This window comes from Neospora caninum, chromosome X (assembly GCF_000208865.1).
Source record: "Neospora caninum Liverpool complete genome, chromosome X".
Lineage (NCBI taxonomy): Eukaryota > Apicomplexa > Conoidasida > Eucoccidiorida > Sarcocystidae > Neospora > Neospora caninum.
Window position 1 is genome coordinate 1,729,816 of NC_018396.1, and position 22,685 is coordinate 1,752,500.

A 22,685-nucleotide genomic window follows, 5' to 3' on the forward strand; every position below is an offset into this window, starting at 1 on the left:
TCTAGATCGTGTCAGTGGACCGCGCTGCCGTTTATATTCATAGTTCATTTGTCAAGCGAGTCCCAAACTCCAGTATCTGTGACATACGGTCGCATCGGCCAATTACATTTAAGGTACCAATGGCTCTGTTGCCCCATCCTTAAGCGACGGCTTTGGTCTGTCAATTTCCGGTCAATTTGTGTTGGTCATGTTGCATAGGATACTGACTTGCTTCAGTAATCTTCATCTTGGACGTCGGCTCTTATTCGAACAGCTCCCGTTTGAGACGGGCCAATGCCTGCTCTGTATCACTTGAGGTTATAAACAAATTTGGCTGTTCGTTTTGTCGAAAATCACTCAAACTTGAAGAATAACTTGTCACTCGTTTCCCAGCAGCAGGTGTTTCATCGTCCACTTGGCATTCCCTTTCTATCGCTTTCCAAAACAAAGATTTTTCCAAGAAGACACCCTATGCTTTTTTTCTTGCTTTTTGCTTCCAAAGTGTTTCACGTCTTCGTTATTTTGCCTCCGTCTTGCAAATAAATCAATCTTCAGACAACTGGTGATATTCACTGGCTCCTCGAGTCAGCCTGTAAGGATGTTCCCGTTTTCGGGCTAAAACGTCGGATGTGCATTAGATCAGCGGCACGCTGAACGTCGTGCTTCGTCTTTCGAGATCGCAGCTATCCTCACCAGGTGAACAGTCATATCTGGGAGACTTTCTCGAGCGCAGAAAGCTGGAGAATAGGCTTCTCTTTCCGATGTCAAACCAATACTGTTTCATGATTCCGACTCGCCAAGGTATGAGGCACCTCCGTACAACGGGGAGTCTATATGCATTCAGCAGCTGACTGTGTAGAGAGAATACAGTCCTGTGTGTGCACGCCTGGTTGTGTGATTGCAGAACTGACGGCATTATGACTCTTCTGGGCATCATTCAACATCCTTCGCCGCCGGTGCCGAACGAATGCTAACACGAGTTTCCAGACGGAACGCCTGAACAGCTTATTTAAATACACGCAGCCCTCTCTGCTCGCCTGACGTCACTCTGGTAGCTGAAAGGCTCCTCATTCCTTACTTACTTCAGCGGCCTAACAGATCGATTTAGGAGAGGCCTTTCCGAGCCGTTTTTCATCACATATTTCGGACAGCCATTTCGACAAAATGCAGTACCAGTACAGTCTTCTCAATGCAATTCCTAGAGCCGGCGCTGCTCAGGCTCCCAAGCAGCGCCCGCCTCCGCCACCGCCTGCGTCCCCCCCCGGTTTGAGGCATTACACGCTGTCCGAAGTTGAGCTGGCGACCTTCCGCACGCAACTATGTGAGAATCATCAGAAGGCACATTGTGCTCAGCCAGACGCTTGCCCGCATTCTCACTGCCTCACTTGGCAACGCAGGAATCCATATGAGATCATTTACGAGTAAGCTGTCTTCTCTTCTGGCCTGCAAGGTTCTGCCACAAGCGGCCTCAGCACCGATTAGCGGAGTGGCTTCGAAGTAGGGTCGGAAAGTATGGTTTCATGGGCGTCGAGAGTCGTTGTGTCTTGTGTTGTTCAGTCCTCATCTTTGCCCCGGCATCGAGTTCAGACGATCGAACAGTAAAATGAGCCTCATCCGCCACTGTACGCGTGGCCGCAGCTGTACATATGCACACTCCAAGGAAGAGGAACTCTATCACCCTCTCATGTACAAGACTAAGATCTGTAGTGTGTTTCCGAACTGCGACCGCCACTACTGCCCCTTCGCCCACTCTGTTGACGAGATACGACATCCGTATTCGAATCCCCTTATTCAGTCAATTTGGGGCAATGGAGATAATAGCTTTTCATCTGGCATGCAGAGATGGTTGTCTTCACCTGTGTCTCCTCTTTCCGCCAAGCAACTTCAAGACATAGCATTACACCAACACCCGGCAGCTGCAGCAGCACTGTACAGTGCCGAGCACCACTTCTATGGGGTCCGTTCTGCATCTTCAGCAGATGTAACACCTCAGCAATTGCGTGCTCAGGATATGCCTAACAGGAGGCAGCCGTTCACTCCAAAGCATCAGTTGAAAAGAAATCCTAAGAGCTACGATATGAGCAGTAGTCATTCGCTCATGGGACACCCTTCTCCACTATCGAAAAGTGCTCGAACACAAAGGGATCGGCGCATCAAAGTGAAGGAAGACGCTATTGCTGAGCAGCCACAGGGTGCTGAACTGCACGAGCTTCTGGATAGTGACGTTCTGCGTCAAGCTCTTATTATGGCGCTAGCGCAACAGCTCATCGGCCCCCAGGTGAATCAGCTTTCGGTTGATCAAATAATCATCATTTTGGACCTGGCGGTCAAGCTTGCTGTCAGCCTCCAACCCACTGGAAGTCAGACTGAACTTCACGAACAACCCACCACAGCGGCTGTTTCAATGATAGATTCGACCCCTCCCAACGTGGCTTCTAGCGCGTATGGCGGCCAAACTATATCGGACGATCTTTTCGGAGATGCCACCTCATCGTCTGGCTCTGGTACATCATGTAGACAGGCTTTTATCGAGGACTCCTACCCCTCGGCAACACAGGCGCTAATTGCCCAGCTAAAGAAGCTCGCACTTTCTGATCCTTGCGGCGATCATACCGGGTCGTCATCGGCAGCGGAAGAACAATTTGATGAGGCTGAAGGCTCAAGGCTCAGCAGTATGCGAGGTGGTGGAGCCATGTGGAGCGCATGCACATCGCCGATCATTGGCGAATCTTCTCGGTCGTCCTTACTCCATGTAGTCAAGAATTCTGACCATCTCGGGCACGAGGAACCACTGTCATCGGGTACCGCCCGGTCCTTAACAACAGCGACAGCACAGCAAGCAGCAGTGATAATCGAGGACGCGTTGTGTTCCGAACAAAAAGCATGCGTGGACGACCACGATCTCGCCGAACGTGTTCGGATCGGCTTGATGGGAGCACTTGCCGAGGCAGGTTGCCAGTTGCCGCCAGAGGCCCAAACCTCTTGTGGTTTGACTAACTCCCCTGGGTTGGGGTCGCTCTGCGGTGGCGTTCGCAGTTCTGGAGGCACTGGCCAGGTGGTTTCCCTCCCAGCTCCCGCGGCAAGCGTGCAGAAACGCTCTGTTGATTTTGGATCGAGGCCAGGAGACGATATATTTTCACCCCAGACCACCACATGCTCACCTAGTCCATTCGCCGGTCAGGTCTGCTCTCCTCAGTCCCGCACTGCTGAGTGCACCCCCGCTCCTCCTCCATCGTTTTCGGCTACTGCTGCCTTGGATAGTGTAAAGCATGTCTTACGAGGCATGCACCAGAAGAATCGAGTCGATCATCAACAAACCAAAGAGTTCCGTGTCGATCATCATAATACTGCTTCTGAATCTGCAGCTGCCGCAGATGTGGTCCCCACTGAGTGTGGTACAACTCTCCCGTCGTCCGGAGTACCGGATAGTGCTGCAGCAACAGATCTTTCGTGGCCGTAGAAACCCAAACGGGAAGCAAACAGGCTTTTATCAGCCATCTCTAGATCACGATTAGGGTTGGCATACTCCTTGAGAAAGTCCTCGTGTGAGTTGTTTGACGTAGTGGCGTCGCACTTACAAACCTCATTTACCGCTTTCTTCCTTCTGTTACGCTGCGCATGTTTTCCTCTGTTCGTATTGATCCGTAGCGCGTAAACAGCGTTATGGCTGCAGGACATGAAGTCGACTGTGCCATGTTTTCGTCGTCTTGCCACTTTGTCAAAAATCACTGTTGCGGCTATGCAATGCGAAAGTACGGCAGAGAATCTGGTTGATGTTTTCAGGGTGGTTCCTCAGTCTCTGCTGCTCCCATGAAATTGTTCGACGGGTCTGGCAGACACCGAAGTTGCGTAGTCCCCCTCCACTTGTGGTAATCCATACAAATCAGTAAAGCAGGCAAGGGTTCCAGCAACGGCAGGCGTATGATTAGGCCAGTACCTGGTCTTACACAATGCATTTTCGTGCGTGCTGCACTGTGACTTGAAGTCTGTATTGTCGTTTTCCTTATGGCGCGCCTCAACATTTGTCAAGAAACCCTCATTGTCCTCACCACACTGGCTTGCCTCGAGCAGCCTCCCTTATCCAACAGACAGTAAGCAATATTTGCTCTTCCTTCCGTCCTGCTGTTATGTTGTTCGCATGCAAAAAAGTGTGAACCTTCAAAGCGGTGACCAGTGGACGGCTCTGTCTGTACGAACTCGTAGTCATGGCAACATTTTTTTTTCTCGATGGGACCGTCGTGGCTGCGATAGCACGAAACTCATTCTACCGTACAACGCATCGATCCAGAGGAGCTGTGAGACTGTTCAGGACTTCACTCAGGTCTCCAACAGACAATGTTAAACGGAAATGTGCAACAGTATAGAATGTCCGTGTAGCGCAACATCCATCCCTATGCTCACACTAATCCTGGTTTACATCCTAAGTAACCATGGGAATAAAACAGAGGGCAGCCCACAGATCGACTGTTCACGCGGTTGTATAACTTGCCATTTAGGTTTGAAAGAGCTTTGGTGTGTCGCCTTTTCGCATGCTAGCACAATTGAACATCCATAGTGCAGCTTCCTGTAGCTGATGATATCAGACTTCCTGGAGCAGTATTGAACAAGAGGCCTGCTCAATTTCAGAGGTCCATAGTGCTTCTCTGCAGATGCAGATAGCAGGAATCCCGACAAAAATATCGGGGAGAATATCGAAATCCCCTCCCACAGGTAGCCGTGGCAACGTTGTTAACCTTGGAGACGCCAATTAGCCAACAATCATTCAAATGCTTGCTCGATGCCGTAGTTCCTGTTTTCTGCTCACAACTGCTTTCACTGCGATCTAACGGATAATTGCTTATCTCTGCCGACATGGAGTGAGACTGAGCACGAGTCGCCCATCATGCTAACTCGAGCGCCGCAGGCCCGTTGCCGGCTGGTTCATTGGCTAATACACCAGTGATATGGCGCTTGGTTAGTTTGTTCCTAGTTATCTAGTTGAGTTCTATACAACGACACCACGATTGCTGCGACTCTGCGAAGCTGCAGAGCGTATACCTACTGAGAAGTACGAACGGAGCCATGTGAGCTGTCCACCGGCAGTGGTCCCTCAAGGAGAAACCAGTGGCACCTTCGGTAGAAGTTGCTTGAACGCGGTGGGAACAGCACAAATGACACAAACGCGTGAACCGGCGTTTGTGATGCTCATTCGATACCCTGTCAGCGTACCATACAACCACTACTTGGGTTCCCGCCTTGTCTACTACAGCACGGACGGTTCGAGGAAGACAACATTTTTATATAGAACTAACCTTTCCTAAAACTGCTGCTGGAAATACAGACCGCTGCGTGGCATCGTTGGCAAAAACGAACCGAACCCTTCACGGCCCGAGAACTGGGCTACCACTCGAAACCTCGTGGGGGCCGGACAGATCGCACCCGATGGGAAGCAGCACGAAAACTGCATGGGTGGCAGGGTGCTTACGACGTAGATAGATCTGAAACATCCTGATAAGATTTGGCCTCTTTCGTATGAACACTTCATTTCTTGGCCGGGACAAAGCTGATGAGGGACCCATAGTTATTCGCAAACGCAGCAAACTCTCCTACTTCCATCGTCGGAACGTCAAATTTCACGACGGTGGCCGGAACGACGGCCATCAGTTCCACATCTTCCTTTGGTAGACGGGTGTCGGCTTCCAGGACACGCATCTGCAAAAAGCACCCCAAACACAAAATCTAACTAGGAAGTACGCGTTATTGATGGGCTCACCCTTGCTATCTTGTACAGACTCGATTAGTGGCTTTCCACACGCGTTGTAGTAAAACGCATCAACTGACCAACAGTTACGTAGCACTCTCTACCTTTGACGTGTGCTTTGCCTAACCGATTCCTGGTCCTCAAGAACGCTGTTGCGACATATTCGTGGATAAAAGCTCGTCTCATGTCTGCACACGTGATTTGACCACAGTAACAACAGTGCATCGTCGCGGGAAATACCTGCTGCGGGATCCAGGATCCCTTTGCACAACAAGCAGGCACTTTATAGTTTTGTGTCTCACTTTTTTATGCGAAAGCACAACCACTTTGACTTTCGGAGGCGGCTGAAGCGTCGCCGCCGGAAGAAGAACAAGCGTGCCATCCGCGGCGTCCATCTGCTTCAAGAACGTAGCCCACCCGTCGTAGTACTTTTTTCGATCGGCGACGAAGCTGCTCTGTAAGTCTTGCTGTGGAGGGAAACAGTCGAAAGGGGCACAGGCTCTGGCATCAAGCTCGGTCACGCCAGCGTCTGAGCAGCAACAACCGCTCCACCGTCTTGATTCTGCATCATCAACAGATTCATGCTTCAGGAAAACGGCCGCCTACGGAAAAGAAAGCCCAATGCTAGTCATCCGCCCGATCCTGAACCGCCCGAGGAAACCGGTCTCGACGGTATGCCTCAAGCGCTGTTGCAGAGTACAGAGTACCCAGACAGGACGTACCTCAAAGCCACTGCCAATGTGTTCAACACCATCCTTCTTTTCGAACTTGAACGCGCCAACCTCCTTCGTCGGCTCGATATATGCCAACACACCTGGACCGGATAACGGTGTCTTGCTCCACTTCATGTACATGGTGCCGCCATTTTCAGTGCTATACACAAGGTAGACCCCCATACCGAGTGGAGTTGCTGGCTCTTCAGGCTCAGGCAGAGGACCAGTACAAGCCTCTGCAGGTGGTGGGGGTGCCCCAGCAGCAGACCCGGTGAACATTTTCGGCTGGCTTTTGGCTGCATGCTTCTTGGGCTGGGCCTTTGCCCTCTTCTTAGCCGCAACCCTGGTACGGACCGGCAACACGTCTGCTGCCCCCGTCACCTCTGTTGCCTCTGAAGGTGGCGCCGTTTCGCCTTCCTCCTCCTCCTCTCCAGCTTCTTCACCAAAGTGTTCTTCTTCGATATCTTTGAGAACTTCATCCGCAGCTGTAGACTCCGGTACTAGCTCGTCCTCGTCGATGTGCTTCCCCGGAAGCACAGGCCGGCAGCAGCAGCATAGACAGGGCATGTTGTAGTAGCATCCCGGGCAAGGGGGACCACACGTGCAGCACTGCGGGCAGCAGCCGCACTTTCCACAGCAGTCGTAGCAACTTGAGCAGCAACTGCACACATCCCCTAAAAAGGGGAAAAGAAACAGCGTTGTCCCTGCTGGGGCAGGGCGGTATCCCGGTGACCGGTCGTTGCAAGGCTTCTCGCCCTGATCCATTGCCCACAGGGAGTGAGAGAAAAGGGTTGAGTACAAAAGAAAAACAGTCACTTCTCAACTGAAAATGGTACCGAGGTCGAAGAGGCGAAACCGATTCACGAGTACTCGAGCTGCAGGAGGTCAAATCGCTGCACTAGCCGTACCAGCGTTTCCGCACCTGTCACACTCACATTCGTCGACTCTTCGAGAAGCTCTATAAAAAGCGATGGAGGTAATTCCATGCAGGAAAAAGCGGGCAATTAAACACACAAATAAAATTATGTCCGTCCAATATTTCCTGTGGTGTCAACGTTGCACCGGAAGGGAGCTCCAACATGTCGCAATGCTGCGCCAGCGTAGCTCTCGGCCTGTCGGGCTGTGCAGTCACCCGCTAGTGGGTCTGTGCAAGTGCCAAGCTGCAGCGTGTGCCGAACTTAACTCTGGTCCGCTCGTCGCGAATTCATAGGCTGCGACGCCCCACACCACTAGCATGGGTTTGCGAGCACACCACATGTCTTCAAACTGACGCGTTAGCGTGCTCCAACTTATACTAGCACTGCCGGGCTGGTCTCCGGCTTTGAAAACACACCTGCTTCGTGAGGCGGCCAGTTCACTGTTTTTGCCAAATTTCGCGGTGTTTTCTTCGGGTAGCCCGGAGGCACGGCCACTGGCGACACGCGGTAGTCTCACAGCAAGGGTGGCAGCAATCCTTGTCACCCTTGCTGTCGAGCCTCAGGTAGAGTTTCTGTATTTTGCTGTTCTCACGTAAAAAAGAACTTTGGTAGGATAGGCTTTTTCGTACACAGGTGAGTTGCTGAACTTGGCGGTATGTGGCCACGAGTATGGAGGGCGGGTGAACGCTTCCGGACAACGTAGGTAGTGTTGGGAGCCGCGAGCCGTTTATTTTTAAAGAAACCAGTTCAACAAATTGCTGACTGCCACAATTCCTCGGCCTTAGTTTGAAAGATGATGACCTTATCAACCTTGGGTCTTCAGTCCCTTGAAACTACGTAGCCCTTCGAGATCTGACGGCGGCAGCAATGCCCGACAGAGAGACTGTCGGAGAGAGGCTGTCGCCGTCGTCATCTCCGAGAAACGTCCCTGGTTCCTCTTACCCAAAAGTCCAGCATTTTTCCGAGTAGCACTTCATCACCTGCTTTTCCTCTGTCTTTGCAGCGAAACTGCCAGCGGCGTCAACAGCTCTGCTTGTCGGGACGAACACAAATAGGTTGTAGCGGCTGCATTCTTGCAGTGCGGGTGGTTGCATCGTCTTCCCTCGTGAGCTGTAGAAGCTGTATTCTTCCTATATGGTATTCAGCTGCCATATTCTTTCAAAGCTCATGTTAGCTGCTGTGATCTTCGAGTGTGGGCTGTTATGGCTGCTGCCAGACGATTGTTGAGCCTGAATGGCCGAAGCCGTCGTCGGCTCACCGGAAATTACCCGCAAGATTCTCCAGCTTACTTGACTCTGTCGTGCGTACGATACGTGCGGTGGACACTGTCCATATTTGGAACTCACTCCTGGACAGACGATGTGTGCCTGTTCCTTCATCGTTAGCAGAGGGCCACGCGTTCAATCAGTCTTTGTTTATCCAGCGAAAGGCCACGGCAGAAAAAGGGTACCTGTGGTAGTGCGGTGCAGAGACCAGTGATCCTCCTGTGAGCGGCTGTCTCGTCAGATTTTAGTTTGCTTAAGTGGAAACTGCTACATTAATTTTGAATTCACCATTGTCGCGCTGTCAAGTTTGTGACAGACAGGAATCCGTAGTCAGGTTCACGAAGACCCGCACCATGAACAATCGTTTTCGCACTATCCACATTCCGCAGAATTCGCAAGTACTCATCTAGCATGCTCACCCAATCGATGCTTTCGTAATCTCATAAAATGGTAGCATCCTTAGGATGTAACCAACGCGTGGATAAACAACGGAGAGCGCAGCCCTAAGGACAAGGATAGCCATACATCTGCTCGTTCCCGTTTCGGAGGAAACGGAAACCCTGGAACAGAAGCTCATTGATTCCGTCTAACTCTACTTTGACTGTTTAAAACCTAGAGTGGTACAGTTCCGTATCACACGTTTTAATAGTTGAACCGAATCTTCCCGTCACAAGGGCGCAAATAGAACACCGTGCGAACTTCCAAGAGCCAGCAAAAATGCTATATCTCACAAGGAAACAGGAATGTTTATGTTTCTCCACTGCACTGGCCGTGGGAGAGACAGAGAGGCCTTGTTCAATTGTATCCGCACACACTTGACAATCATACGGGTGTTGGAAGGAATAACCCATTTATTCTCTGTGAGCCAATCACCTCACCAGTGAATTGAGATCCTCAGGAGCCCACCCACGGCTGGCGGCGTTTGGCCAACTGAGTTAACTGGTCCACTGCAGTCGTGTGGTGAGGAAAACCGAGGTAACAACAGCCTCAGTCGCAACTCTAGGGTACTTGGAACTCCGCACACCAGAGTCACGCATCACCTGATGGTGTTGTTCAACCTGAGGAGCACGCAAGTTTCCTTATGCCCTACATGCGGGTGGGGCTGTTGCCATTAGAGAGTGAGGGAGCATACAGCGTCGCTAAGTGTAGCTTTCAGTAGAGTTTGATCGTTTACGGTAACGGTGCTTGCCGTTCTGTGTGCACGCAGTAGTGAGACTGGCCCACGCGTGTGCTGCCAGTTGATTGCCGGGTGTGCGGTCCTCTGTGGCCACGCATTTCCGGCAGAATGTGTGCGCGTCAGAGGACGGACCAGGGGTTCACACCCCATGAACGGGAAATATGAACTCTGCCCCAAAAGCAGCACCGTGAAACATGTCTCTGTTAAGCGGTGTGTGCATTTCGACGATCTATAGAGAAGTCTGCTTGATCTTTGGCCTCTCTGCCACAGTTCCAGGCGCGCTGTTTTTCACGTCCCGTCTACGCTGTTCTGCTTCTGGGTGAATGCCCACCGCACGGTGTCTGACTAGTTGCACGCACGGCGTACAGCGCATCCGTGGAAACTTTGCGACAGGATCCCTGTCATCCTCGCTCTCTCAAATCCCTCAAATTCCTTTTTTTCTGCAGATTTTTGACACCCGAAGCCCCGAATCTTTTCGCGTTTTTTTCGATACTCTCAAAATGGTGCGCACTCCGTGGGTCGGCGGCAACTGGAAGTGCAATGGCACTGTTGGATCCATCACGGACCTTTGCGGCGAATTTGGGAAAACAGGGTTCGACCCAAAATCTATCGGTAAACCTGTCGAAACGAATGCCTTTTCAGACTCAATGGGACGAATTTGTGGCACAGAACCTTGTCGGAACGGAGTGTACAGGCATGTCAGCTATGAAAGCGCAACTGACATCCCCATAGCTTCCGCGAGGATGTCTGGACCCACACGCGGTTAACCCCTCCCCCTCTCCCCGATTTTCTCCGCGTTGCTGTTCGTTTCAGCCTTACCTCGCGTAGCTCACAGCGAATGTCTTGTTCATCAAGGGACGGTAGAGAGATTGCACAAGGTGGCGCCCCTTGTGCTCAATAGAGAAGAGTTACATTTGTCTGCAGTAGATCTCCCCGGGCGGCACTGCGTGTGATCTGTCCGCCACACCTTGTGTGCATACTTGCTTCGCAGCGTCTTGTAATTGAACTGCTTTGCATCATTTCGTGTAAGTTCCCTCATATCTGTGCGTGTGTGTGCGTGTGCAGATGTTGTCATCTTCCCACCGGCCCTGCATGCCTCGTTGGCTCGGGAAAAACTCCCTAGCAAGTTCCACGTCGGTCTGCAGAACTGCTCCAAGACACACAATGGAGCCTTCACTGGGGAGATCAGGTGTGTCAATACCTACGCCAGCCGGAAAGTATTCGCGTTTCACTTTTGCTGAAGTTGAGGCTCTCTGCACAAATGTATTCGTGGGCACAGTGAAGCGTTGGTGTTACCTAGCTAAGTCTGCGTGCCGCTGCACGTCGTTCCGCTTACACGTCGGCGGCCGTTTTCATACACGAAAAAGGGCCGGCAGTCTCTCCCTTTCGGCAGTGGAGAATCATGACTAGGGAACATATTTCACAGTTCACTCGTGCTTTTCCGGAGGCAGCTGCGGGGGGTCATCTCCGTTTCTCTCGATAGAGGCGTCGGTAGCCGCACGGTTTGCGGGTTCCTGCTTTCTCGTTCCTGCAGCGTCGAAATGATCAAGGACTTCGGCCTGCGTTGGGTCCTGGCGGGTCACAGCGAGCGAAGGCAATACTATGGGGAAACCGACGAAGTTGTGGCGGAGAAGGTGGACATTATTCTCCAGGAGAAAGACCTCAGTGTTGTGGTAAGTCTCGGTGGTGCTCATTTTTTGCAGCGTGCTGCGTCGTCGAACCTGCTGGCCTCGGCTCCTCCGTAGACCCAAAGCGTTTCCACGTACGGTGTTGAACCCGCGCAAGGCGCGGTAAACAACCGTTGACACAAACGGAGCATCGAATAGGCCGAGTGCACCGTTTCGATTTAGAGTTCTCACGCCTGCTGCTTGCTGGGCAAAGCAGCGTTTTCAGTGTCGCGCAATGATCAGAAGGGTGCCCACTGGAACTACGGTGGGTGACTCGGCTCGCCTGCGCGGGTGGAGATGGAGGTGACTGTAGACGTGGTCCACAAGTGATCCGCGAGTACGAAGAAGTCTTTCAGAAAGATTCCGGGCAAGGTGGCTCGCGTCCTCCTTGCGAGTCCTCGATTCATGGCTTGGTCCATATTGCTTCGTCCGTTGGTGTTCATTGCGGTCCCTCCCCTGCTGTTCGTCCCATTTGGATGTCTTTCCCCTGTGACACTCCTGCAGCTCTGCGTAGGTGAGCATTTGAAAGACCGGGAGGCAAACAAGACCAACGATGTCGTCGACGCTCAGCTCGAGGCATGCCTTCCAAAGATCTCCGACTGGGACCGCGTCGTCATTGCCTACGAGCCTGTGTGGGCCATCGGTACCGGCAAAGTGGCGACTCCGGCCCAGGCTCAGGAAGTTCATGAGGTAAGCCACTCTCTCTCCCACGGAAATCTTTGGCTTTTACTCGGAGCATGCAGGCTTACCGCAGAAGTGTATTACCTACGATCGCAGCATTTGTGTGGCGATAAGCGAGAGGTAACGCTTACACCGGCCATACCCGTGTTGTTCCTGTGGACAAGCTTATTAAAGGGTCTATTATTCCCCGTATTCCCTGTCGTTTGTTTGAAAGAGCACACTCTGAAGAAAAGGACTTCTGGACTTGTTTGTATTGACCTGTGGGATGGACCCGATATGGCAGGATTTGACAGGGCTTCCGTCATTGTGCATCCTCAAGCACTCCTCTTCCCTGTGGTGATTCTCCGTTCTGTGCAGCACATCCGCGCGTTCTTGAAGGCTAAGGTGAACGAGGATGTTGCCAACAAAGTGCGTATTGTGTACGGCGGAAGCGTGAACGCGGCAAACAGCACGGAGCTTATCCTTCAGCCCGATCTGGACGGTTTCCTTGTTGGTGGAGCCTCCCTGAAGAAGGACTTCCTCGAGATTATTGCTTCTGGCTTGAAGAAGAACGAGTAAATCTCCCACAATTTCTTTCCCTGACGCGTACCAGATGGGAAGACTGGCAAGACAAATTGCCTTCTCCAGGCACGTTGCACCTGGAAAGTCTTAGGCAGGGAATCGCCGGTGCGCGAAGGCCACCTTGGGTTGATTCCAGAGAACCCGCGAGCAGATCACACTCTCCTGTGTGCAGCGTACCATCCAGAGCGTGTCATCTCTTGAAGAGAGACTTTCCGGAGAGCGTTATGTTTGTTTTCAACTCCTCTCTCACTTTTTACCCACATGCTTTCTCCCTAGAGCGGAAAATGAAGGAAAGGAACACAATTTGTTTTTTCTGGCACATGTCCAAAGGGGCGTTGCTTCCACTGCTTCGAATTGGCGCTCAAGGCCACGTGACAAGTTCACGTTTTTTCATGCCCTCGGATCTCGCAAGGCGCTGCGTCTAATTAACTCCACACCCCCTTCAAATTGTGTTTTTTAGTATCCGGAGTGTCAGTAGACAGTGACGCATGAGACACAGCACAAGTCCCTGCTGTTCGGTTGCTGTGCATAGACGGCGACACTCGACATTCTCCCTACGACATAGATGGGGCATAACCTGCTCCATGCTCCTTCCTCAGAGTGAAATATCTCGAAAGCAGCGCAAAACATAAGTCTTCGTACGAACAGAAGCGCATTTCTTGCTATGAACTTTTCTTGACACGCAGTCTGTCCTAATAATCGGTTGATCCGAAAACTGACATAAAGTAGAGACGGGGCAACTAATGACGACACTGCTGACCCATTTTCAAGTCAATGTACCAGAAAGAGCTCTCGTCAGGTAGTGGAGTTGTTTCAAGAACATAACCCGTAACTGCACAAGAAAGTTGTCGAGTTCGCTTGACAAAAGCCGTCCGAGACGCGGAAAGGGTTCGGCGAGGCCGAAACGGGTCTACATGTTGAGCGCTGTTTGCTTGGCCACAGGAACGCACCAACAGATGTATCCGCACGGTGAAATGTGGCGATTTTGACTGTGCTTTAACAGAGGACTCGTGGGCGCTGAGAGCGAGATGCCTGCACCTGAGAGTCCAGGCGGCAGTCCGGTTTCCAAGAAATCGGGAAAAACGTTTCTCGCGAAGCTACGTTGCGGCAAGAAGAAGGACTAACCCGCAGGGAACCGGCTGACAATTTTTCTGATATAGAGCAGACAGGCGACCAAACGTCGGCCGTTCTTCGCCAGACAGCTCAGCATGCTGCATTACAGAAGCCACAATTTTTTAACTTTGGGGAACCTCGTTTTTTCTCTGATCTACTCTGTTTTGAGCGCCGACGATGAGGCGCTTTTGGAGCGGTCGAAGCGATGATCATTTTGCAGCGAGCGCTTTCAGTCTCGGCTTTCTTCTGGCGCTTCGCTCACAAATAGGCGGATACTTGTGTCTCCAGTGTTTGTCTGTGGCGTGCATATTAACTGTTTCCTCTTTTTCCCCGTTCCGAAGGAAAAATTGGATGAATATTGGGTTTCTTCTATTCATTCCCTTCAGGTCTGCCGCCCGTTGTCATACAGCTGCGGTCGTCCTGTGCTTGGCTCGCAGTGCCGCTACGCAAGAGACTTCTCCACATAAGCCTACCGGAAGGACACATCCTCCGAACAATTCACTCCCAGGCGTAGGCGGGGGTTGAACTGTGTAAATATGATTGTGTTATGGTTCTAGCGCACGCCATTGAAATTACGAAGTCATGGTTTTGGGCTGGGGGGGACACCACTATACTTAATGCACTTAAAAAACATGATGGTCTGAAAAGCACAGTGGAACTTGGATCCGGTAAACAGAGACATTCAAGATCTAAAACAGTAGTCCAGCTCGTAGGGAGTCTAGCTTCAGTTGTTATCTGATTGGTATTGCATGCCCCGAGTACGTAAAGAAAAAGAAAGGTTAACCGCTCTCACTCTCCGATCCATCCGCTCTCTTTCCGTGAAGTGCCTTGGATCTCTGTAGCAAATAGCCACAGCGAGAGGGCCTTGCCTTTTTCGGTTAATACGAACGGCACACTGGATGTGTAGACCAGAGGAGGTGAGGACGGAAAAGGACTCAACACGTATAGGATCCCGTGACACCAAACGTAGCCTCTGGGATTTTCCGCGATAACCTCCAGCGCATGTGGATAGGGACAAAAAGCTACACCAGAGGGCACGCTACAAGAGGGGCGGAACGAAGGAGATGGAGCCGTCGCAGCACAGTGTGTCGTGCACGGATAGGTGCCAGGAAAACAACTTTTTGAGAAAAAACTGCCTGACGGCTCGCAGAGTCGAGAGGTGCGACATAAAAGAGCGGTATGACTGATTTGTTGCATCCAACACAAAGAGGTTGCAGTTCAGTCTTCTGTTCAAATGAAACGATATTGTGAACAAGCGCGGAAACAACTGATATTTTTCGAATGCACATGCACGAAAATATACACTTTGTCCCTAAGCCGCATACCACTCGGAAGTCTACGCCTTTCTTCTCGGGCAAACACGTATTCGGCTGTTTGAATCGGTTGACTCGCAAATCGGTCGACAAGGAAAAAGGCTATAAACAAATGTCGCCACTCGAATCCACAGGTGGGGACAAGATAATGTGGTGTGTCCACATCGCCTCAGCGGCCAAGAGGAAGTTTGCGGAGAAATAGAAGCCATCCGTAGACAAAGGGGCATTTACAAAAAAGTGAGCACCGTGCGTCATGCAGGCATGCCCAGAGAGGCTCTCAGAGAACACTGTATCACACAAGATCGTTTCCAAATAGATGAGGAAAAAGGCGAATCGGAACACGGCAACAGCTTCTGCCGTGTACACGAGCAACGTCAGGACTTGAAAAGTGCCGAGAAGCGCTACAAATACTTGAAGCCCTGTGCGTACTCTGAAAACGGAAAGCGACATTATTTCTCCTTCCGTCTGGAGGCGTTCACTCACAAGCGCTTGTTCTTCCCTTCGGTTCTCTCGCATTTCCTCCCCCTTTCGCGCTCTCCTCGCTGCTGCCGTTCCGCATCTTGCGGTGTCTCTGGCACGGGCAAGCGCTGGTGTTTCCGCCAGCAGGTCCGCCACAGAGCCTCTTCTTCATAGCAGCTGCAGGTGCGGGAACAGACGTGGGTACAGCCGACGTGTGCGCACGGAAAGCTCCGCATGCCGCGCCATCCGTAAAAAACTCCAAAGGGGCCCCGCGACAGCCTCCTTCCCGGTCGGGTCTAATCGACACACAGACAGCAGTGAAAGGAACGAGAAACAAGCGGCGTTTGGCAACTCCGGTTTCTTCTCTCTAGAGACCCGAAGAGCCCGGAACAGTTACACGTGCGACACGGAAACAAAGGGTAAACCACCTCTGGCTGCTTGCGCTATCCGCGCAGCAGAGAACTTTCTATCTCTGACTGTGTAGCGGAGAGCCCGGGGCAAAGAAGATGAAGGAAGAAGGGAACGCGACCGGCCAAAGGAGCGTGGGCCGCGCTGCCTCCCAGCTGGCCTTCCTCCCGGGTAAGGACGAGCAAGAGCTCGAGAAGAACCGGTTCCACGTCCGCTGTCGCGCTCACCACGATGCAAGGAATGTTGTCTTGGTTGATATCGAAGAACCCATGACAGTGTCGAGCACAGTAATGGTTTCCAAAAATGGCCTTGACTTCCTCGACGAGTTCGCTATTCAAGTAGTTGTTCGCCTGGAGCTGAAAACTGAAGGGGATGTCTAGAGACGCTAGCGTAAATGCCGGGCTCAGGTGACTCGCCGGCTCGATCCCTGAGAGGAACGAAAGAAGAAAAAGCAGCCAGGACGGGCAAACACATGTGCCTTCAAAGGCGGCAGTATCACACTCCCGGCTGAAGAACATTTGCCTAAACGTTCAGGTTTACACGCGTCGCGAAAGGGCGCGGCCAGGATAGACGAAAAAGGCGTTTCACGCGAGAAAAAGCACAGACGAGTGCACACGCACAAGCTTGAATCGGCGTGTCCGAGCCTCCTCTCTGCTGGAGCAGCCTCCCGGCTTGCTTCTTTCCGCTGATTTCAAAAACCGCAGATGCATCGCAACCACAGACGCTGCAAGACGGACGATGTCTGTGAAGAGATAAATGCCCACGCGTCAGGAGATGCCAGAACCAGGCTCGAGACACCAGAGCTGAGGGGGAGCAGAGCTCGGCGCAACTAGGAAGTGTGCCGCTACCGTGCTGCTCCGTTTCTACCAAAGGGTCGCGTCGGCTAGGAAGAGACGCAAAACGACGGGACGATAGACGCGCTGTGAAACCGGAGTGAGTTCCCACCTCAAGGCAGAATTGTGGGAACCGGAAAACGAGGAAAGAAAACTACTGCTCACATGCTAGTCAGACGACACAGACAGACATCCTTCAACGGAGGTTCTTCCGTAGGTCACACGTGCACGCAGAAAGAAAAGTGTGAACGAGAACTATATCTCTGCACACGCGTACCGGGGTTCTCCTCTGGAGAGTAGATGAAGTCCGCCTCGGCCGCACACAGCGGCGCAAGAGCCGAAAAAGCTTTTTTCCGGCAGTCGTTGTAAGCCGAGAGGACGACGTCTCCCCGAAAACACAGGAGACGGAAACCGCCTCGCTCTCCATCTTCGCCGCATCCGCAGGGTAGCACGACGCTGCCTTTCGATCTTGTCTCTTTCCGAGTCGGTTCTGCCTCTTTCCTCTCCCAAATCTCTGCTTTGGATCCTTTTCCTCTCCTGGCTACACTCCTTTCCGGTCCCCGGTGGGCCCCCACGCCGTCCTTGTCTTGCACAGGAGGATCCGTTGACCGCTTCGGCCTCTCTGCCTCTGAGGAACCACATGTGTCGCCTTCGATTTCCCCCTTCTTCACTTTTCCCGCCTCGCCTCGCTCACCGTCTTTCTCCGCGCGGATGCCACCGGTCGCCGCAGAGAGATGCGGCGTAGGTCCGTGCTTCGCGCTTCCTTCGTTCTCCACGAGGCCTCTCAAATCGACGTTCCAGCCGGCCTGGCACGCCTCGCTCTCGTGTCGGTCCCCTGCGTCATCCCGCCTTTCTGTTGCCTTGTTCTCTCCTCTTGCTTCGACTTGCTCTGCCGCATCACGTTCTTCCTCCGGCCGCTCACCGAGCTCTCTACCCCTCGTTCCCCTCCGCTTTCTGCGCTGCAGCCTCTCGCCATGTGTCGGCGGCCTTCTGTCGCCTCCTCCACTTCTTACCAACGGCCCTTCTCTCCCGCCTGTTCCCCCTTGTCTGCGTCGTTCAACCTGAAGTCCTTTCCTGCGCACGCTCTCCTCTGTCCCTCGCTCGTCCCGGCCTCCTTCGCTCCGGCGCGTCTCCGCTTCCGCGCCGAGCCGTTCCGCTGTTTCTACAGCGCGTGGCCGTCTCCGCCGCCCGCCTTCGGCCTCTCCGTCGCTCCCCGCGCCCTTCTTCCGCTTTCGCCGGCGTCGGGCGGCGTACTCGCGCAGTGTCTCGAGCCACAGGCTGCAGAGACAGCCCGGCAAATCGCCCTGGAGGAACAGACCCCGGCCGACGCCGGGTTTAGCTTCGGGGACCACGGTCAGGAGGCGGCGGAGCGAAGGCGAGTCGTCAGTGCTCCACGCGATTTGCTGACCAGAGAGAAAGCATACAGGGAGAGCGGAGCCCATGGAGCGGGAGAGCGACACGAGCAGGGCCAGGAAGTCCCGAAGGAAACGCGAGGGACGGACGGCACACTGCAGCTCGAGGGAAACGGAGGGGCGCTGAGAAAAAGACAGAGCACGGGAGCAGTGGAGAAGACAGGGAGGAAAAGAAAACGCAAGAGCGCGCAGAAGGCGTGATTGAGTGCAAGGAAGAGCGGGGCGAGAAACGAGAGTTCGAGAAACGAGGATTCGAGGAAGAAAAACGCGTTCACGGAAGGAAAGAAAACGACACACACGTTTGCTTGTAGCATGCGGCCCAGATCTACCTATGCGCGCAAAAAGAGGAACAGAGCGACAAGAGAAAGACGTCTGGCGGTTGGCATTGTCTTCAGCGCGGCGAGCTGGCGACACGAGCGAAAGTGGGGTGTTTCGGGTGGACATACAGCCGCCTGCTCCTTCGCGACGGCGATGAGCTCGCGGGTCCATTCGACCCCACAGGGCGTCAGGCCTCGGCCTTCTCTGCACGCGCGCCGAGGATTCGAACGCTGCGATCGCGGCGCAGCTTTCGCGTTCTCTCCTAAACTCGGCCTTCGCCCCGCGCACAGTCCGCCGTTCTCACCGCGGGAGTCAACAGCCCTGCCTACGTCGTGCCTCTCCACAGTTCCGCTGTTCCGAGGCGACGGAGAGCTCGAGCTACGCAGACGAGAGGCACGGTTCGTCCCTCGCTTTGTCTCCCCTCTCCTTCCCTTTTCTTCTGGCCTTTCGGGTTTCCTTTCCTGTCGCGCGTCCTCCGCGCCGCCACACGCGTCGCCAGAAGCGCTCTCTCTGCCGTTGCTCCTGCTTCGGCTGCAGCATCTGGTCGCCTCCTCACTGCGCGCGGTGCCTCGCTCCTCTTTCTCGAGTTCTCCTTCATCTGCCGCCTCTCTCTGCTCAGTCTCGGCCGCCAGCCGTTCCGCCGTCGGGTTTGTCGCTGCCCGCGTGACGTCCGCGCTTGACTGTCTCCCCTCGGCCTCCTTCGCGTCCTCATCCGCGGCTCCAGGGAGGGGCGCGCCTGCCTCCCGACCTGTTACACCGCCTTCTTTCCTCTTCTCTCTGCCTCGCACTTCCACTCTCCCTTCGTCCCTCTCTCCTCGCGCGAGTTTCGTCCTGAACGACGCAAACCGCTCCCGCGACGCAGGAAAGATACCGGCGGGGCGGAACCCGTCAGTCAGCTGGCTCCGAACGGTTGAACTTTGCTTCTTCCTCTCTCTGTGGATGTCGCCCGTCTGTGTTGCACTGCTTCGGTCAACACCACGCGTTTCGTGTCCAGCTCCACGGCCCTCCAAGGAAACCTCGTCCATCGTCTGCGCCTCCGAGGCTCCGGATGATCCTGAAAAGCCGAGCACACAGCCGAGGCTGTCGAAGCCTGTACGTGAACGGCCTTTCAGACAGTCCCCGTGAGGCGCGCTCTCGCGTTCCGCGTCTTCGTCCGCTCGTCCACCTTGCTCTTTGGTGGATTCTGTCTCTTTGCTTTCCTTCCCATCCTGGCACCTGCTCAGGGCTCCCGCGTCGTCCGCCCATTCTGTTCGTTCTCCTTTACCATCCTGGCCCCGCGGGAGGTCGGCAACCGAGCCCTTTCGCGCCTTTCCGGCTGTCTCGTCACCTCGCTGGCTGTCGTCACCTTCATCGCCAATTCCTGTTTCGTTACCTGCGGAATTCCTCGCGGCTCGGATGCGGCCCTCAGCTGACGCTGCAGCGCCGGGACTCTCGCACAGCCGATCCCTGGAATGCCTTACGGCGCCGAGAGAACCTGCGAGCGTTCGCTGACGGTCTTCCTGCTTGACTCGAGCGCCGAACGCAGCGGCGCCTGTTGGGGGTTGCAAACGCGCGGCCGGCGAGGCGGCAGAATCCATCAGCGGAGCCTAGGAAGGCGAAGACGCAGGGGAGGGCGGTCCGCACGTTGCTGCCGCATGAGGGCAACTTAGACGAAGAACCCGAGGAGGGGGGGGGCTACACGGAGGAACGACGGCTGTGCAGTGCTCTGTACACAGTGCATGCATATGAAGATATGCACATATATATGCGTTACTACATAAATAGATATAAAGAAGCAAGGCAGCCGCGTACACAGCTCTGCCCACCGCGTGAGGCGCGTTGTGCGGCGAAATCGCGAGAGTCACGGTAAAGGAGGCAGCACGCAAGAGGTCTCAGAGAGGCGCGCCGAAATTGAGCCGAGTGGCCCAAGTCGCGCACGCGAGAGCAGGCAGAAAGGCGGGGAATCTTCGGGGAAGAGCTGTGTATCGCGAAACACAGAGAAGGAGTCTGAAGCGATGACTGGGAACTCGACCGGGAACCAGGGAGGGTGGCGGGCTAGGGGCCAACCAGATCCGATTTGATTTCAAACGGAGGCAGGGCTGCAGACGTGCACGGTTTTAGAGCACAAACAACTGGGCAAACAGCCTCGCAATGTGTGCGAGAAACTTGTGCTTACCAACGGTTTTTGAATCGTCCTTGGGGCGTTGACGTTCTTCGTTCAAGGAGGAGGGCCGAAAAAGGGATGAGTGGTTCTCCGTCACATACACCTTTCTGTCCTGTGCAGTCAAGTGCTGGTTCGGCACGGTTTTCTCTGCACCGTGCAGCGGCTTTTTCCCGCGTTGCCACCGATTTCGCGCGATTCTTCCCGCTATACACCCTCCCGCTCCCCCGCTCGTGGAGGGGTAGAGACAGGCTAACGAACGCTCGAGACGCGAAACGGCGAGAAAACGCGAGTCAAGGGTCCAGTTCTTTAGCAAGTTGCAGTCGGGGAAAAGATGCTTTCCTCTCTTGCGTCTTGTCCAAAAATGCGTCTCAGAAAGTGTGCCGATGTCTCGAGCAAGTCTAGCGAGTCGTTGCCAGGCGGTACAAATGCACCACGAGACAGTAAACCACCTCTCATGTCTGCTAAAGGCCGGCTCCTTTTCTCAGAGACGGAACAAATTGCCGCCAACACTTTTCCCACGACCGGAAACGGACTGGCGTGTCTCGTCCCCTTTTCTCGTTGTGTTGCAGTGCATCTCTGTTCACACCCTGACACGGCGCAAGAACACCAAGCGCAGGACGGCGGCCCAACTGAAATGGCCTCGCCGCGGCAAATCGACCGTCGCGCCTTCCGTCGTTGACACAGAGGACACGCGATTTGCAGTTTCGCGGTCGCCAGCGGATGCCTGCTGACGCAAGATATCCACAGTCACTTTTGTGAGAATCATCTCGCTTTTGGTCGGAAGAATGTGACACGCGAGACGCGAGGTTTTAGGAGATATCCTACACACGCGCTAGCCCCTTGCTTTTTGGCACGCGGGTTTAGGCCATTCTCGAGATGGTGAGGAACCGGACGCGGCGACGGGGAAATCCACGGCTCGGATAGAAGGAAAATGTCTCTTTTCCCGTGCGTCGTGGCTTTCCGAAACGGCTCCTTCTAGGTCACCTTTTCTGGGGAACTACCGACGCTCTTTTTGTTGCTGTTTGCAGTCCTGAGCCGTGTGTCGCCGGCGTCCCCACGTCTCTCCCTCGTCGTGAGCGGCGAGGATGTGCGAATTAGGCGGCTTTTGTTCTTTCCCCGTCTTGTCCTTGTGCTTCGAGAGGCTGTGTCTGTGTGACCAAAGACGCGTGCCTTCTTTGTGTGGTTTTGAGCACTTTCAGGAAAGTGTCCATGTTTCCTTGCGCCGTATCTGCTGCAAAACTCACCACGCGCAGAGTACTCTGTGGATGGCACGGTGCTCTGATGTTCAGATCGCAGCTTATGCCTTGAGATGAGTGGATACTTTTGTTTTTGTTAGCCTGTCAAACTTCTACTCCTTTGTCTCCATTGTGCATGTCACGGCGGTATTCCTGTGCACATGCGTCTGACTTTCCTCAGCCGTGCGACGGTCCATTCGGTTCTTTCCGCACATTCGGCCGAACGTGGAGATGAGGGAATGCAGCAGGTTGGTGTTCGTGCGTGACTCCTGGCGAAAGTACAAGCTGTTCCGTTTCTCGCAAAAAGAGGGGGGAATGAATGCACTGTAGCATGAGCCGTTCTTTTCTTGCTAGAAAGCCAGGGAACGACCGCGGCGCCTCCGCTTGGAAGGGCGGTCGCTGTTCCTCGTTCATTTTCAGTCCTTCACCGTTTTCCCGTTGTAGCCGCATTGCTACCTTCAATGCGACGGCGATCGCCACGTAGCTCTTGATTCCCAGTCTAGACGATGCTCACTACGGTTCTGGCTGTCAGTGCAGCGGTTGTAGCGATCCAGAAGAAATTCCGGGGAACTGAACAGGCAACCGATCACAGTCCACCGGTTTCCGTCGAAGAGCCTGCGTCGGCGGTGTTGCCGCAGTCGCCTTCATCTTTGACTGCCTCGGGGTCAGGAGAGATCGCGGCGACATCGCTTTTTTCGGCAGCCCCCCGCCGTGGCCGGAAACGTGCTTCACTGCCAGTCAAGTTGAGCAG

General features: G+C 53.9%; 4 protein-coding genes across 4 annotated transcripts; 2 read left to right on the plus strand and 2 right to left on the minus strand.

Annotated features, from left to right (window-relative positions):
• Positions 1-1,143: 1,143 nt before the first annotated feature.
• On the plus strand, positions 1,144-3,869 carry NCLIV_046880 (conserved hypothetical protein; the record flags this gene model as incomplete). The annotated part of the gene is made up of 3 exons (XM_003884238.1): positions 1,144-1,400; positions 1,537-3,369; positions 3,776-3,869. The coding sequence occupies 3 exons, from the start codon at positions 1,144-1,146 to the stop codon at positions 3,867-3,869; spliced, it is 2,184 nt and encodes a 727-aa protein (XP_003884287.1).
• A 1,630-nt stretch (positions 3,870-5,499) lies between these two features.
• On the minus strand, positions 5,500-7,197 carry NCLIV_046890 (conserved hypothetical protein; the record flags this gene model as incomplete). The annotated part of the gene is made up of 3 exons (XM_003884239.1): positions 5,500-5,670; positions 6,022-6,186; positions 6,442-7,197. The coding sequence occupies 3 exons, from the start codon at positions 7,195-7,197 to the stop codon at positions 5,500-5,502; spliced, it is 1,092 nt and encodes a 363-aa protein (XP_003884288.1).
• A 3,094-nt stretch (positions 7,198-10,291) lies between these two features.
• Positions 10,292-12,697, plus strand: NCLIV_046900 (hypothetical protein; the record flags this gene model as incomplete). The annotated part of the gene is made up of 5 exons (XM_003884240.1): positions 10,292-10,403; positions 10,857-10,980; positions 11,326-11,464; positions 11,963-12,148; positions 12,497-12,697. 5 exons carry the CDS (start codon positions 10,292-10,294, stop codon positions 12,695-12,697), a joined length of 762 nt encoding a protein of 253 aa, XP_003884289.1.
• A 3,331-nt stretch (positions 12,698-16,028) lies between these two features.
• Positions 16,029-20,133, minus strand: NCLIV_046910 (conserved hypothetical protein; the record flags this gene model as incomplete). Its single annotated transcript, XM_003884241.1, has 3 exons — positions 16,029-16,420; positions 17,104-18,361; positions 18,685-20,133. The coding sequence occupies 3 exons, from the start codon at positions 20,131-20,133 to the stop codon at positions 16,029-16,031; spliced, it is 3,099 nt and encodes a 1,032-aa protein (XP_003884290.1).
• Between the last annotated feature and the right edge of the window lie 2,552 nt (positions 20,134-22,685).